Source organism: Haemaphysalis longicornis, unplaced genomic scaffold (genome assembly GCF_048455015.1).
Source record: "Haemaphysalis longicornis isolate Haplotype H1 unplaced genomic scaffold, Haemaphysalis longicornis Haplotype H1 scaffold_2, whole genome shotgun sequence".
NCBI classification, from domain to species: domain Eukaryota; kingdom Metazoa; phylum Arthropoda; class Arachnida; order Ixodida; family Ixodidae; genus Haemaphysalis; species Haemaphysalis longicornis.
Genome location: NW_027526295.1, coordinates 217965946 through 217978604, shown reverse-complemented (window position 1 = coordinate 217978604; position 12659 = coordinate 217965946). Strand labels below are relative to the sequence as shown.

The window sequence follows — 12659 nt, the reverse complement described above, 5'->3', positions numbered from 1 at the left end:
TCCTGTGTGACATTGATGTGGTATCAATCAGCAGGCCGCCCATTTTGCCAAGGGTAGAAAATGGGGAGAGGGTTGTAGTGTATGCGTTCAGAGCAAATTGCAGCTGCGTTGGGGGTGAATCTTGTGCGTGATGTTTTGTCTATAAATACCGATGCTTTCACTAATGTTGCCTGCTTCATGCTAACCATGGAAGTTTCTATGCTGGATTTTGCATTTCAGAGGTATGGCTCGTTAGTGTGTTAGTGCACTTTTCGTCAGTACATAGCCGTAGTGATTGCCTAGCGTGGTCATTTTAAATGCTCTGCTACAGTGTGCTAAGCATGTTCAGGCCTATCTGAGGATTTTATGCCTTCAAAATGACTTGCAGCTTTCGATGAGGTTTATGCTAATTTTTGCTCCACAGCTGTGAATGTGAAGCACTGTTGCTATTAAAGTAGCAACAGTGCTCAAAGAAGCTCAACCACTCTGTTAACTTCAATTGATTGGCAGAAAGGAAAAGTGTGTTTCTTGTTCCCCGTCCAGCTGGTTTTCTCAAAATCCTTGGAACCATTGAGCTGCTACACGTGATATTTGCATTCGTAAGCATAGGTGAGTGCACACCGGACAGAACAACACCTGAGAAAGCGGACAAGACAGTGCGTGCTTTTGACAGCGTTTATCGAGGGGATCGACCTGGCTGCCTGCTGCCCGCACACGTGGGCTTTAGGTGTACTGGTATGAAAGCCCTGTTACAAGTGTAGCACTGCATCTTCGTCCCTTTCCTCTGTGTTTTTCATCCGGTGCGTGCTAACCTGCAAGTGGGAGCCAATACCAACTGGCCCTATTGCCGAGCTTGCCAAGCCAAGGCTTTTCACCCGCCTCCTTCGGTTGACGCCTTTCCCTTTTCTCTCGTCTTCTCTGCCCCCCGCAGTGTCGCAGTTCTACTGGCGCCCGCGGAAGAAGACGGGCACGTTCCGCTGCGACGTGTGCGCCAAGCCCTTCAGCAACAAGGCCAACATGCAGCGCCACAAGGTGCTGCACGCCTCGGTGCGGGACGTCTACTTCTGTGACATCTGCTCCCGCCCCTTCTCCTGGAAGAGCAGCCTGGAGAGGCACAAGCGCGACATGCACGCCGTCCCAACCGCGGGCTCCTCCGGAACGCCGCGTGACGACCCCCACTCGCTCGGCGTCTTCCCCGACGTGAGGTGACGTGCTGATGACCACCACCATCGGTCCGTGAGTTGTGCTGCTGCTGACTGACAGGCGCGCGGCGGTGATGCGGTCAGGGATGCTGCCCCCTTCTTTTTCACCCCCTCCCTCCCTCCCACCTCACCTCCCTGGTGCTCGCGGACCCCCTTGTAATCGTGTGCATGGGTGTTGTTGGGGCTGTGCGTGGTATTCCGAGCTTCCACCCGGTGGTTTGCACTGTTGTCACGTAAGGAAACAGTGTCCTGCGCCGCTAGCTCCGAGAGCAAGTGAAACTACCAGTGACAAAGACTGACTTTCTCTGTTATGATTTTTTTTCGTCTCCTTTGCTCCGAAATGTTTTAGATGATAGGTGGAGTCTGGACTCGTGTGTCATTCTACAGTGAGCAAGCTTGTCCCGACTTCATTATTGTTATTTCTTTCTTTTCCAGTTTTCCTTTGCACGGAGGAGTGAGATTGTTAATTTGTTTGCAAGGAAAGCTTGGCACAGACGACGTGTGGTTTACAGGCAGCAGTTGCTTATGTTGTCAGCCGACTGTGGTACTCAGCCGCACATTTTTTTTATGCTTCAGGGTAGAGACATTTTTCTTTTTTATACTACAACTGGAGAAATTTCTTGCTGCTTATTGCTAAAAATGAACTGATCACATGTGACATTCATTGCAGTGCTTTCAGTTTTTACAGGTGATGCACTGTGGAAATTATATATCAAGTTGTGTTTACAAGTTTTAAGGGCTTGAGTAGTGTGAGCTGGCTGACATTTACTGCGCATTTAGGTTGCATTATAGCTACATTGAGTACTCACATCTAATGTACCTTTGTCCCATATCAAAAGCTTATAAAGCTCTCTCGCTTTCCTTTGCATTGTGCTCCTTAGAAATTAGCTTTTCTTAAATAAAAATAAGACAGCTACAAATTGTAAAAATTTACACTTATGTATGACTAGGAGGCATATTTGTGGTAGTGGTTCAGATCAATACAATTGGTCCACTCAAAACAAATCAGTTTTGTGAGCAAGTGTTGGAAGTGCATTCTTTATTTTAGGGGAGGTGCAGCAGTTTGCTGTTGTTGCTATCAGTCTCTGGCTTTTATCAAGGTTCCAGCTTCTAAACAAATTAGATGAGCTTTATTTCTTTGTTCCAAAGATTTGCCCTTGGTTTTGAGCCTACACGCATCCGCAGTGAAAGAAAAGATCTGTGTCAGTAATCAATGATTGAAAAAGCTTGGGAGGTGTCCAAAGGCAATGTCAGTGAAGCAAGCTAACACATTGCCCACTGGGAAATTCTATTTCAATGGTCAATTTCTATTAAAAAAATGCATTCAGAGCCAGTCAGAGAGACATTCTTTTTACGTGTTTGGCGGCTTGGTGTTTTTCTTTTATTTTATCTCCTAATGTTCTGCATGGTGCAATTTAGACATTGTGGCTGAGTGGAAATTGTATGCATTTGCTTTCTACTGGTTGTCTTTGATCGTGTAGTGGGCGATACACTATAAGGAAAAAGACAAAAAACTTCCTATAGTGATACACTATAAGAAGAAAGACAAAAAAGTAAAACTTGGAACGGTCACTCATTTTGGTACACGACCTTGTTTACTTAACAGTGTAAAAAGTCTTCCAGTGGAGGGCAGTAAATAACTTAATTTCTACCAGGCCAGTCTGTTGTTGCAGGAGAGGTGAGCTGCTAAACTTAAAAGCTGAACAAAGTACCACACTTAGCACACAAGTGATGAATTTATCAATGTTAGAGAACAAAATTAGAGTGGTAGTGCAAGCTGTTGTGTTTATAGGCTCCGTGCACTGGTATGGTGGCGACACCGGTGCGTGAACAACCAGCGCCACCTACGGCCAGTGGAGGCATTTATCGGATGTTGTTGACATCGCTTGCGCGCTGCGTCGCACTGGCCGTGCCACGCTGCGATGAGTGAGTGCTCAAACAAGCGCAATCGTTTTAACGGTTTTAGAGAGGGGGAAATATTGGCACGTTTTTATTTATAAGAACACCGCAAAACCTGGTCGCCAGCAACACGCCGCAAGCGATGCTTACTGCGTCCAGGAGGAGCTAGCGAGCGCAACGGAGCCGTTCAATGGGCGTGGCCCCAGGCTACAACTTTTAGTTAAATGTGGGTGCAGTGAATGGTTGTGAGATCTGTTGAGAACACGCGGCTCACGCATCACTGCACTTTATCAGGAGTTCAGTAAATCTAAGCGAGGTAGGCAGGGCAAGCTGCACGCGCAAGGCCGGGTGCCGCGGCTCGTATGAGCATGCTGTTGCAGTACATGTGTTCGTCAACTCATAACTGTGAACACCGGGCAGCTACTGCCCAATTAAGCGTCCTCTGTTTGAGCCAACGAAATGTGAGATGCATGAAGTTGGCCGCGCTATCGGCGTCAAAGCAGCTGCCGAGGCCGCACGGGCCGAAGCTCCACGCGTACACATAGTAAGGGGTAAGCAGCGATGATCGCCGTAATACAGAAGAGGAATAAACCATACAGATTGTTAAAGCATAAGCAACACACAATACTAAAATGCCGGGGTAGGCATAAGCTCAGCTACAAAAAAAAGAAGAAAAACGATAGACACCGTCACGGCTTCAAGATGACTGACACGCATATTAATGGCCAATTCCTTTAGCTGCAGTGGTTGCCTGTGGAATCACTGCAGTTTCATGTCAACCGTTGATCGGCGTCATATTCCGTAGCATTCAGGGAAGATTGCTGGGGTGTATGCTTGCGCGCTGTTTTTGTTGCGGACGAAGTTCGCTTGCCTTATAAACCACATTCACACAAAACAGCAAACAACAATGTTTATGACCAGAAGTCGATCGGCGTTGTTTACATTGCATGCTGCACTGCGCGGATTCATCGCTGTCGCCTTTCCGCTTCATTTCAAGAGAGCCGACATAAACTATTTTTTCGGCAGCCTGCTTGCGACCTTTTTAAAAATGTTGCGGGAGCCGTAGGCCCAGCAGTACACAAAAATACGCAGTACTAATTCGACTTCTTCGCAACGACTGCGGAATCTCTCCCGTGTACCACCGCTCCTTCGGGCTGACCAACATCCGATTTTTGATGGCGCCGCTGTTTCGTGGTGCTGCGGTCGCTCTCGAAACACCAGCCCACGGAGACTATATACATAGACTTGCATTTTCAATGCTTATCCATGAAAGTAAATGCATTTTTAAAAATTATTGCCATGGTCTGAAAAGCTACTGAATGTGCCTGCATAATTTGACATCATGCATAACAGCGCTTTAAAACATTCTCCGAGCAGGGAAAATAAACCTATGTAGTCTGTAGAATTGCGAAGTTAGAAACTTTTGAGCCCAATATTTTATATTGACATACAACAACAAACTCACTAATTGGCATGGAAGTTCACCATTCCTTTCTTGCACTTTCTTGATGGCCTGACCTCACTGTGGTTGTGTTTGCTGTAGTGGGTGTTGCTGGTCGAAGTAACGGTTACTAAAAATAAATATGCTCATAAACTAAATCTTATGTAGATATTCTACTTGAAGGGCGATACAGCCGACTCCTGTTAAGAGGAACTTGAAGGGACCCTGAAAATTTGTTCGTATTATCAGAAATTCGTCTTAAAGGCTAACTGCACTCAAATTTCACCCTGGCTAAATGCCTTCGAAATGTGTAGTAGGTACCATGAGAACTACTGCGATGCGACCGGTAGCTCTGTGCAATGCGTGGTTATTCAGTTTCAGGCACTCAAAATAACGCCCTTGCAGACGACAAAGCACCTGCCGGCATGTCGCGCAAACAGCCATTTAGTGGAAGTGACATGCCAGCCGTCCAGGCTGATCGGCCTGCCTCGCAGCGGGAGATCCAGGAAACTCGCATTTCGCGCCGCTACGCCTGGCTTTCATGGCTCCGAAGAGGCTTTGTTCACCGTACGGGTTCTCTCCATTTCGAGTGTCGTCGCGACATCAGGCCTACGCGGTGTGCTGCTGTCGGAGTGCACGAATAGTGTCGTGCTTGCGGGAGAAGCGCTCGCTTTTCCGCGCGCCTCCCACACCCCCGCACGCGTGCTCTCACACTCTCCTCCTGGCTGGCCGCGTCAGCCGGTCTGCACAGCTCGCGCCGACGGGTGATACGTCACTTCCGCCTGCCCGTAATGGCCGCGTTTTGCCCAATTTCGTTTTCAAAATCGTCTATTTTTGCTGATCGCTTGCGGCGTAATTGCGCACATTTTAGGCGTCATACTTCGTACATTGTGGTCTTTTTTAGTCATACTATGTAGGAACAGTGATTTCGCGTGGTCGAAATTTTGAGTGCAGTTGGCCTTTAAGCTGAGCTTTTCTGCAGTGCGGACGTTTGATGTTCGTCTTAACCATGAAGTTCATCTTAAACAGAGTCCACTGTATAGCTAACTATGAGAGTACTGAAGAAAATGTGAAGAGCTTTGCCTTTGCATTGTTGGCACCTTCAGTACAGCTGGCCATTGGGTGCACGGTTGAAACCATGTGAGACTTCCCCGCACAGCATTCCTGCGTATGGGTGAAGACCTCCTTACTCCGCCATCATCTTTCATGTAGGGCTGGATCCTTTCATTGCGTCGCATTCTATGCCGAGTACTCCCACAGCCAGGACCATGTAACGCCCTGCATTTCTACAAAAATGCAGATTTCGCTGAAGTTCCACCTTTAATTGTTGTAATAGCCTAAACGGAGATAATTGGTCGTACAGAATTTGGAAAAAATAAAAAGAGCATACGCAAAGATAGCAAAAATGGCAAACCGTGTAATGCCCTGCATTTCCACGGAAATGCAGATTTCGCGGAAGTTCCACCTTTCATCGTTGGAATAGCGTAAATGGAGGTCAATGGTCGAACAGAATTTTAAACAATCAAAAACCGTGTAATGCCTTTCATTCACACAAAAATGCAAATAGTGGAAATAACACCTGTAATCGTTATGTAATAGCGTAAATGGAGACAATTGGTCCGACAGAATTTTGAAAAACTGAAAATTTGCCTGTAAAGAGCTCGCACTTTAGGCAAGCGGCATAAGAATGCGATGCATTAGTACACAATTCTCTGAATTTCTGCAGATTTTGTTTCTAGTGCTTTACAACACAGTGCCACTGCAACGTGCTGCGAGGAGCATGATGTGGTGCTTGATGTTAAGGAACCCAAGGGCATCGGGAGGGAGCATGGGCAAAAGGCCATGTAGCCAGGGAGTAACACATGGAGGCATGCTGTTTTTTTTTTTTTTTTTTTTTTTGTAACTTGATGCTGGATGCTTTAAGAGAAATTTTTGGGTGAGGACGTGTGTAAGGCTGTACTTCAGCTACCCAAGGTTCTGGTGGTTGCAGGAATTCTATATTATTTGTTTGTTTGAATACAAGGTGCTTGGCCCTATGCACAGATCGTTTCTTTTCACTGCTTTTGCGGTTGCTGGCCTCATATTTTTTGGTGGGATAAAATGAACTGCTAACATAGCTAGGACCTCCCTGAAAATAGGCTCAAGCCTTATCTTGGTTTTACATTATTACAAATGACTTGTATGCAGAAGAGAGTTCAAGTACGTGTGTCTATTTCTTAAGGCTTTGCAGAGGCCTTTTTGTTTTGGTCAATAGCAGGGTAGTTGAAAATTGAAATCCTTGTTGCTCTGCAATATGAAATGAATCAAAAGCGTGTTTCCTTACACTGTCACAAGTTGCAAACAAAGATGCAACGAGGAGGACAAAATGGCTGTTTTGTCCTTTAGGGCTGACTGCACATGGTTAGGCGAGCCCTCCGTTGTTTCAAGTGCTGCCAAGTAGCACTCGCATGATGTCTTGCTTCTGAAACACAACACTGACTTTGCTCTCGCCTGAGATGCTGCTCCACACGACGTGCAATGACAGAGCAGCATCGGATGTTGTTTTTGCAATATTTGAGCAGTACTGGTGGGATTATTGTGCCTTTGCGCTTGTCAGTTCCTACAACATTGTTGCGACGTGCTGTGCCTCCCAGCTGAGGCTGGGGGCTTGGTCTTGAATCAACACAGATACCTCACTTCTTGAATCTTTTTTCGCTATTCCAGTGATATAGAATGCTTCCAACTGTAGTGCTCTGATTTGACTCATGGGTGTATCCGAGACGCTTACTGAAGGCATGCAAGTGTTACTGAACTCCGTGTGCCAGACGCTCGAATCCAGTGCTTAGGAAAAAAAAAAAGCATTGTTGAACCTGCCCATAGCTAAGCAACATGCATCGAATTTTGCCAAATGAAGAGTAGGAGGGAGGGGAACCATTAACTGCTTTTACGTAAAGTGGTTTATTCTTTTATTCAAGCACCAAGAGATTTTCGTTTTTTTTTTTTCTGGTTGCTTTTTTGTTGCTGTGAAGAAACTGCTTTGTTAACACTGTTAATATTATGAGCTTGATTGAAACAACTTTCTTTTTCTTTTAAGAGGGGTTGTAAGAAGCACCAGTACTATATATGAATCAAACAAAAAGCTTACGATAACAACTTGTTTGCAACACCTTGCTGTACCTGCAACTTGATAAAATGCAAGGTGAGGCTATGTTTCTTTATTTTGGTTGGTTTTATTTGAGAATTAATCAAACCTTAAATTGTAATTGTAATAGCTGTGCATTTGTGGAGAAAGCCAGTGCCTAGCTCTGTTACGAAGCACCAAGGTGTTTTATAAATTTCAGGAACTGGTGGCCGGTGCTGTTTTTTTGTACTTACTAATTGCTTCACGATATTTGAGCTGTGCTCGATGACATGTGTCAAAAAGATAGCTTGCTCAGTTTTGTGGTGGGAATAAAGTTTCAATGTATATTGCTTCTGCTTCCAGCTAGCAGTACTATCAGTTTGGAGCAGGAAGTTGTTTCAGGTGCTTATACAGTCAGACTGTGCTACATCGAATCAAAGTCATTCCCAAAGCCAAGTGTACCAATCTCACTTTTGTGATGTCATATTCGGCATGTACGCTTGTTGTACCAGACCGGGATGAGGTATTGATTTGATCCGTTAATGGAACCATGAGGATGAAATACTGCCCTGTTTTTTTGAAAGAGCTAGCTTTTAGAAATTCCCTCAAGGCCCTGAAATATTTTTTCTTTTTGTAATAGCGAGATAAATGGTGAAAAACTTTTAAATTATGAGCCATCCAACATTGGGAGTGACAAATAGGAAAAATAGTGAAAACATGGTTATCGGTGCGTTACTCGTTCTACTGGGCTTTAGGTTATGCTGCTTAATCTGTTTTCCTTATTATTTAGATCTATTGCTCAACGGTTGCATTAAAATTGGCATCAGTGTTATTGGGGCAAAGCAGTTTGTCTAAATGAAGCAAACTTGTATTTTGTCTTTGTGGTTCCTTGAAAGTTGAGGAACTGCAAACAGCTTGTCTTTTGTTTTATACTGCGCTGCAATGCCAGGCTGATTTGTCGTGCTGATTTGTCCTGTGTGTGACTTGAAGATTTGGGTTATAGTACACTTGTGTCTTTAATAGGAGCATAGCATAAAGAAGTACGTAGAGCCTTGTTAGAGCAGAGTGTTAGTCGGGAAGGCCTCACTTTATGCAGCGAGACCTTGCTTGATATAACGGATAAACGACTGATTACGACTGTTCCAGAAAGAAAGTAGGTTTGTCAGTACTTGTGCGAGGAAGTCTTTTAACATCGTTTTTTTTTCTCTGTAGCATGGTCTGAAGCTGATGAAGGATCCACTTGATAATATTATAATGTCTGTATACAATCCATGCCTGTTTTGTGGTCCCACGTGATATGTAGTAACAGCGCTGTATTGTTGACTAATAATATGCTTTCAATTGCACAGGGAATCAATTCTGCCTTTGTGTTGCAGTAATTGAATTGTAAGTTTTGATTATAACTTGTCATTTCTCTTCCCATAAAGCGCTATGTATGTGGGTCTGACTGTATAAAACCTCGGCCATTGCATAGAGGTGCAGACAGAGTGTGTTTCCGGTATACGGCTAAGTTTTATCCCATGTTTTTTCTATTTGCGCAGCTCCGCACTATGGTCTTGGTGGTGTAATTGTCTCACTGCTCTGCTTAACTTCGAAGTAGTGCCCATGCTGCACCGTCATATAGACGCTTCAAGTTCAGGGGCTGGTTTCACATAGTAGTAGTTCTACGATGTTAACAATTGCTTAGTGATTCTCGCTGTAGATTACACCACTCAATGACTGGCGTAAAGGTGTGGGAATCCATGATCATGTACTGTACCTCGCAAAAAGGGGGCTTATTGCTTATATTCCTTTTAGCCACTCTAAATTTCTGGGAAGTTTGCGCATTTATTTTTTGAATCCCCACACCGAGCTTCACAAACTTGGCTGGGCATATTTGAGGGCTCTTGTGTGCAAGGGGGGCAGCACTGTGAAGAGGGTAGGATGGTTGCCCCCCGAAAGGCTGTGATAGTGGAGGCTAAGTTATACCTGGGAGTTTGATGGTGGTTGCATGGCCGATGAGTAATTTGAATGCAACATTTTGCTTTCTCTATTTTATTTGCCTGTGCCGTCTTGGGCGCTATGCTCTGCCATCTCCTGAGGAAGGGAGCGACGAGCAAATACTCCTTTATTTACCGCCTCCAGCTTATTGTGTATACGATATCTATATATAAATTAACAGAGAATATTTTGACGTCTTAAGTTAAAAATAACACATTGTGTAAATTTCTTTGTTTTGTTTTCCCTTTCCATTTTTTCCCCTCCCATCTTTGTTTCTTCTGTGATGTGAGCCAGTTCAGAATGCTCTTGCATGTGCATTTATTGTTTTACTCGCTTACCCAGCTAACGTATGCAAAACTTGTTTCTTGCCTGTTTTTTGCTTGTCAGCTTACCATGTCTTGTACAATGCGCCTCGGTTTACGTTTGTCGAGAGAAGTTTTGTAATAATATTAATAATAAATAAAAAATCCTGCTACGGAACATATGCAATGAAAGCACTGGTGTGCGCTATCTCGTGTGTCGTGTTCACTTTTGGGGATTGGCGGCTTGTGGACGATGCATTGTGCTGCCCTGCCTGCACATTGCCCCCACTTCGTTAAAATTGGGTCTTGTGCCCCCACTTCGTTAAAATTCGGTCTTGTGGCTACGTGCACATCGACGTGTTTGAAACCTAACACTTTTGCACATGTTGTGAGCTTTTCATAACAGCATGGAATGCTCTGTGGTAGAGCAATTGTAGAAATGAAAGAAAAAGCACGTATAATAAAGTGAAGTCTTACATTTAGACGTATTGTTGTTGTGTCCTACCATGCTTTTGTTTTTATTCGCAATAGGCCACGATTCCTTCCCACGTTTCAGCCCTGAGTCGTTGATGGCCTGCCCGTGTTGAATGAAATTGTGTCTAAAAGAAATAGACGAAATTTGAAGGTTTAGTAAAGCTCCACCTGTGGCTGTGACTAAATTGAGAGTCAGCAAACCAATTTTTCAAGTTTTTGTGATGCATTTAACTTGTATATAAAATTTTCTCCCGGGAACATAATACATATTTGCCTGGTCAGGTTTTGATCTTTTGCACTTTTCTTAAGGACAACTCAATCACCCCCATCTTCTGCCCATGGTATGACGTCTTGTCTTTTCTCTTACATTTGGTGTTTGCTTGCATCACCGTATGAACTTAGTCCTTCCACGCACAGCGCTTGGCAGCGGTGGCCCTGAATTGATTTCAGTTTAGCTCCCCAACGTTTCATAGGGTTCTTGAATGTGGAGAATGTGTCTTGAAAGAGAGAATGTGTACATGCAAGCAAGTCCTTGCTGAACTCTCCGTACTTGATGTAGCTTGATGTCTTGCTTCAGGGAGTAATTATTTTCCACCGTGTCTTCTGTCATTTTCATTCTGTTGGTTCCCAGTATTCATCACTGTTGACTTTGGTGCCAACTTTTCACTGGCTTTGCGATTATGCCAGTATAGTGCATCTTTCTCACAATGCATATGAGAGTGCTACATGCATAAACGAAGTGTGCTTGCAGTGGTAACCTGCAATTCCGTTTGCACCTTGCATGGGACATTGAAGGAAACGGGCGAGATTTTTGTCGATTGTGTTGCATTGTTGGGGCATTGCTGCCGTCTGGCTCTCTTTGAGGTATGGGTTGTCATTGCATGTCAAACTGTTTGTTTAGTAGCACACAGTACTAATGGGACTACAGCACTTCTCGCTCGCCCCTAAGCTTTGTGACCAAATCGGGGCGAAAAGCTAACAAAATGTTCTCCTTTGCCCTGATCAAGGCATCTAACTGGTGTTGCGAACGCAATTAACCTAGCCATGAACTGTCTGGATTTCCTTTCCCATGTTCCCTGAGCATATTTATTACTGACTCCTCAGTGGATGGCCCAACTACGCGAAGAGTGGTGTCTGCGCTTAGCCAGAACGGGGCTAAAGGACCAACTAATCGTGCCCTGCTGGGCCTAGCTCCGCTTTGTTCCCCATTGTTGTGGCACATGCTTCCCAGAACACTTCCCAGTTTGTCGCTACATTTACTGCCACCATGTCTGTTCTGTCTCGTGTGTGCCCTGCTGTGTTACTCGTGCTGTAAGAATCTGTTTGCATGCCTGAATCTGACGTGCCACCGATTGTTGCATAAGCTGGGCAGTGTGCTGTTATTTCAGGCCCGTGCTTCTTAACGTTCTTGTTAACCAAAGTTGTAGGATACTCACTCTTATGGTCATGTAGCCAGCCCTTGAAAAACTCAGAGGCTTGGTTATGTAGTTTAGGCCAAGCCTTCACTCTATATGCATTGGATTTTGAGTGCATTCATTAAACTTGCACTGAGTGTACAAGATATATAATGTTTAAAAAAGGACAGTGTAAGTGTTGTTGATTAGTAAAAAGAAAAAAAATGCCATAACCCCAAAAAGATTGTTGAAATGCTAATTTGTGGGGTATAAATGGGGCTAGTAAGTACTTGCAGTGCTGATTAAAGGAATGTGCGGTATTTTGCTTGGAGATCTGAAAATTGTAGAGAAAATGTTACACGAGTGTTGTCATTGTAAGTGCACTGCTCATAGTACCATTCTATATTAGCTGAGTTCTCCCATCCCTCAAAATAACCAACCCTGGTGTTTCAAGGATTTTTTTTAACACTAAACCTGGACGATAGCCCTCCTTTGTACATTTCACTAGTTTTGTTGCAGTTTTTCGGCTGGTTGTCTCTGAGGGTCTACGGTAGTCACTTGTGCTACAAACATTCATGTTTGTGCAAGCAAGAAATAGTGATGTTTGCATTGTGCAGCTGTTCATTGTTATTTCCCAGCTTTTAGATCATAAGCATAGGAAATTTCCCAACTTTCCAACATAATCTTTAGTGCCCAAAATGCCTTTCATATTTTAAATCTTAACTATGCAAGGCCAGCGTAAGTGGAACCCTTGAAAAGGGGTCATTTCTTATGTCCTACAGCACAAGTGAGAAATTTAGAACTTCTATTTCATGCTAGCTGAGTAAAGGCATATAATTTGGTTGTACAGTTATACAAGTTGATTTTTTTGCCCTGCATTATCTACAT

The 12659-nt window shown here is 44.2% G+C and overlaps 1 protein-coding gene across 20 annotated transcripts in view; it reads left to right on the top strand.

Moving 5' to 3' along the window:
• Positions 1 to 12659, top strand: part of LOC144169907 (uncharacterized) — a 179404-nt gene that overhangs the window by 21635 nt on the left and 145110 nt on the right. The window contains exon 5 of one of the 20 annotated variants that reach the window (XM_077699347.1): positions 911 to 10085. The exons of the other annotated variants lie outside the window; for them this stretch is intronic. Coding sequence (XP_077555473.1) covers positions 911 to 1188 — 278 coding nt within the window. The 3' untranslated portion in view covers positions 1189 to 10085. Of the gene's footprint in view, positions 1 to 910; positions 10086 to 12659 lie in introns of those variants that run through there. 20 annotated transcript variants of the gene reach the window in all.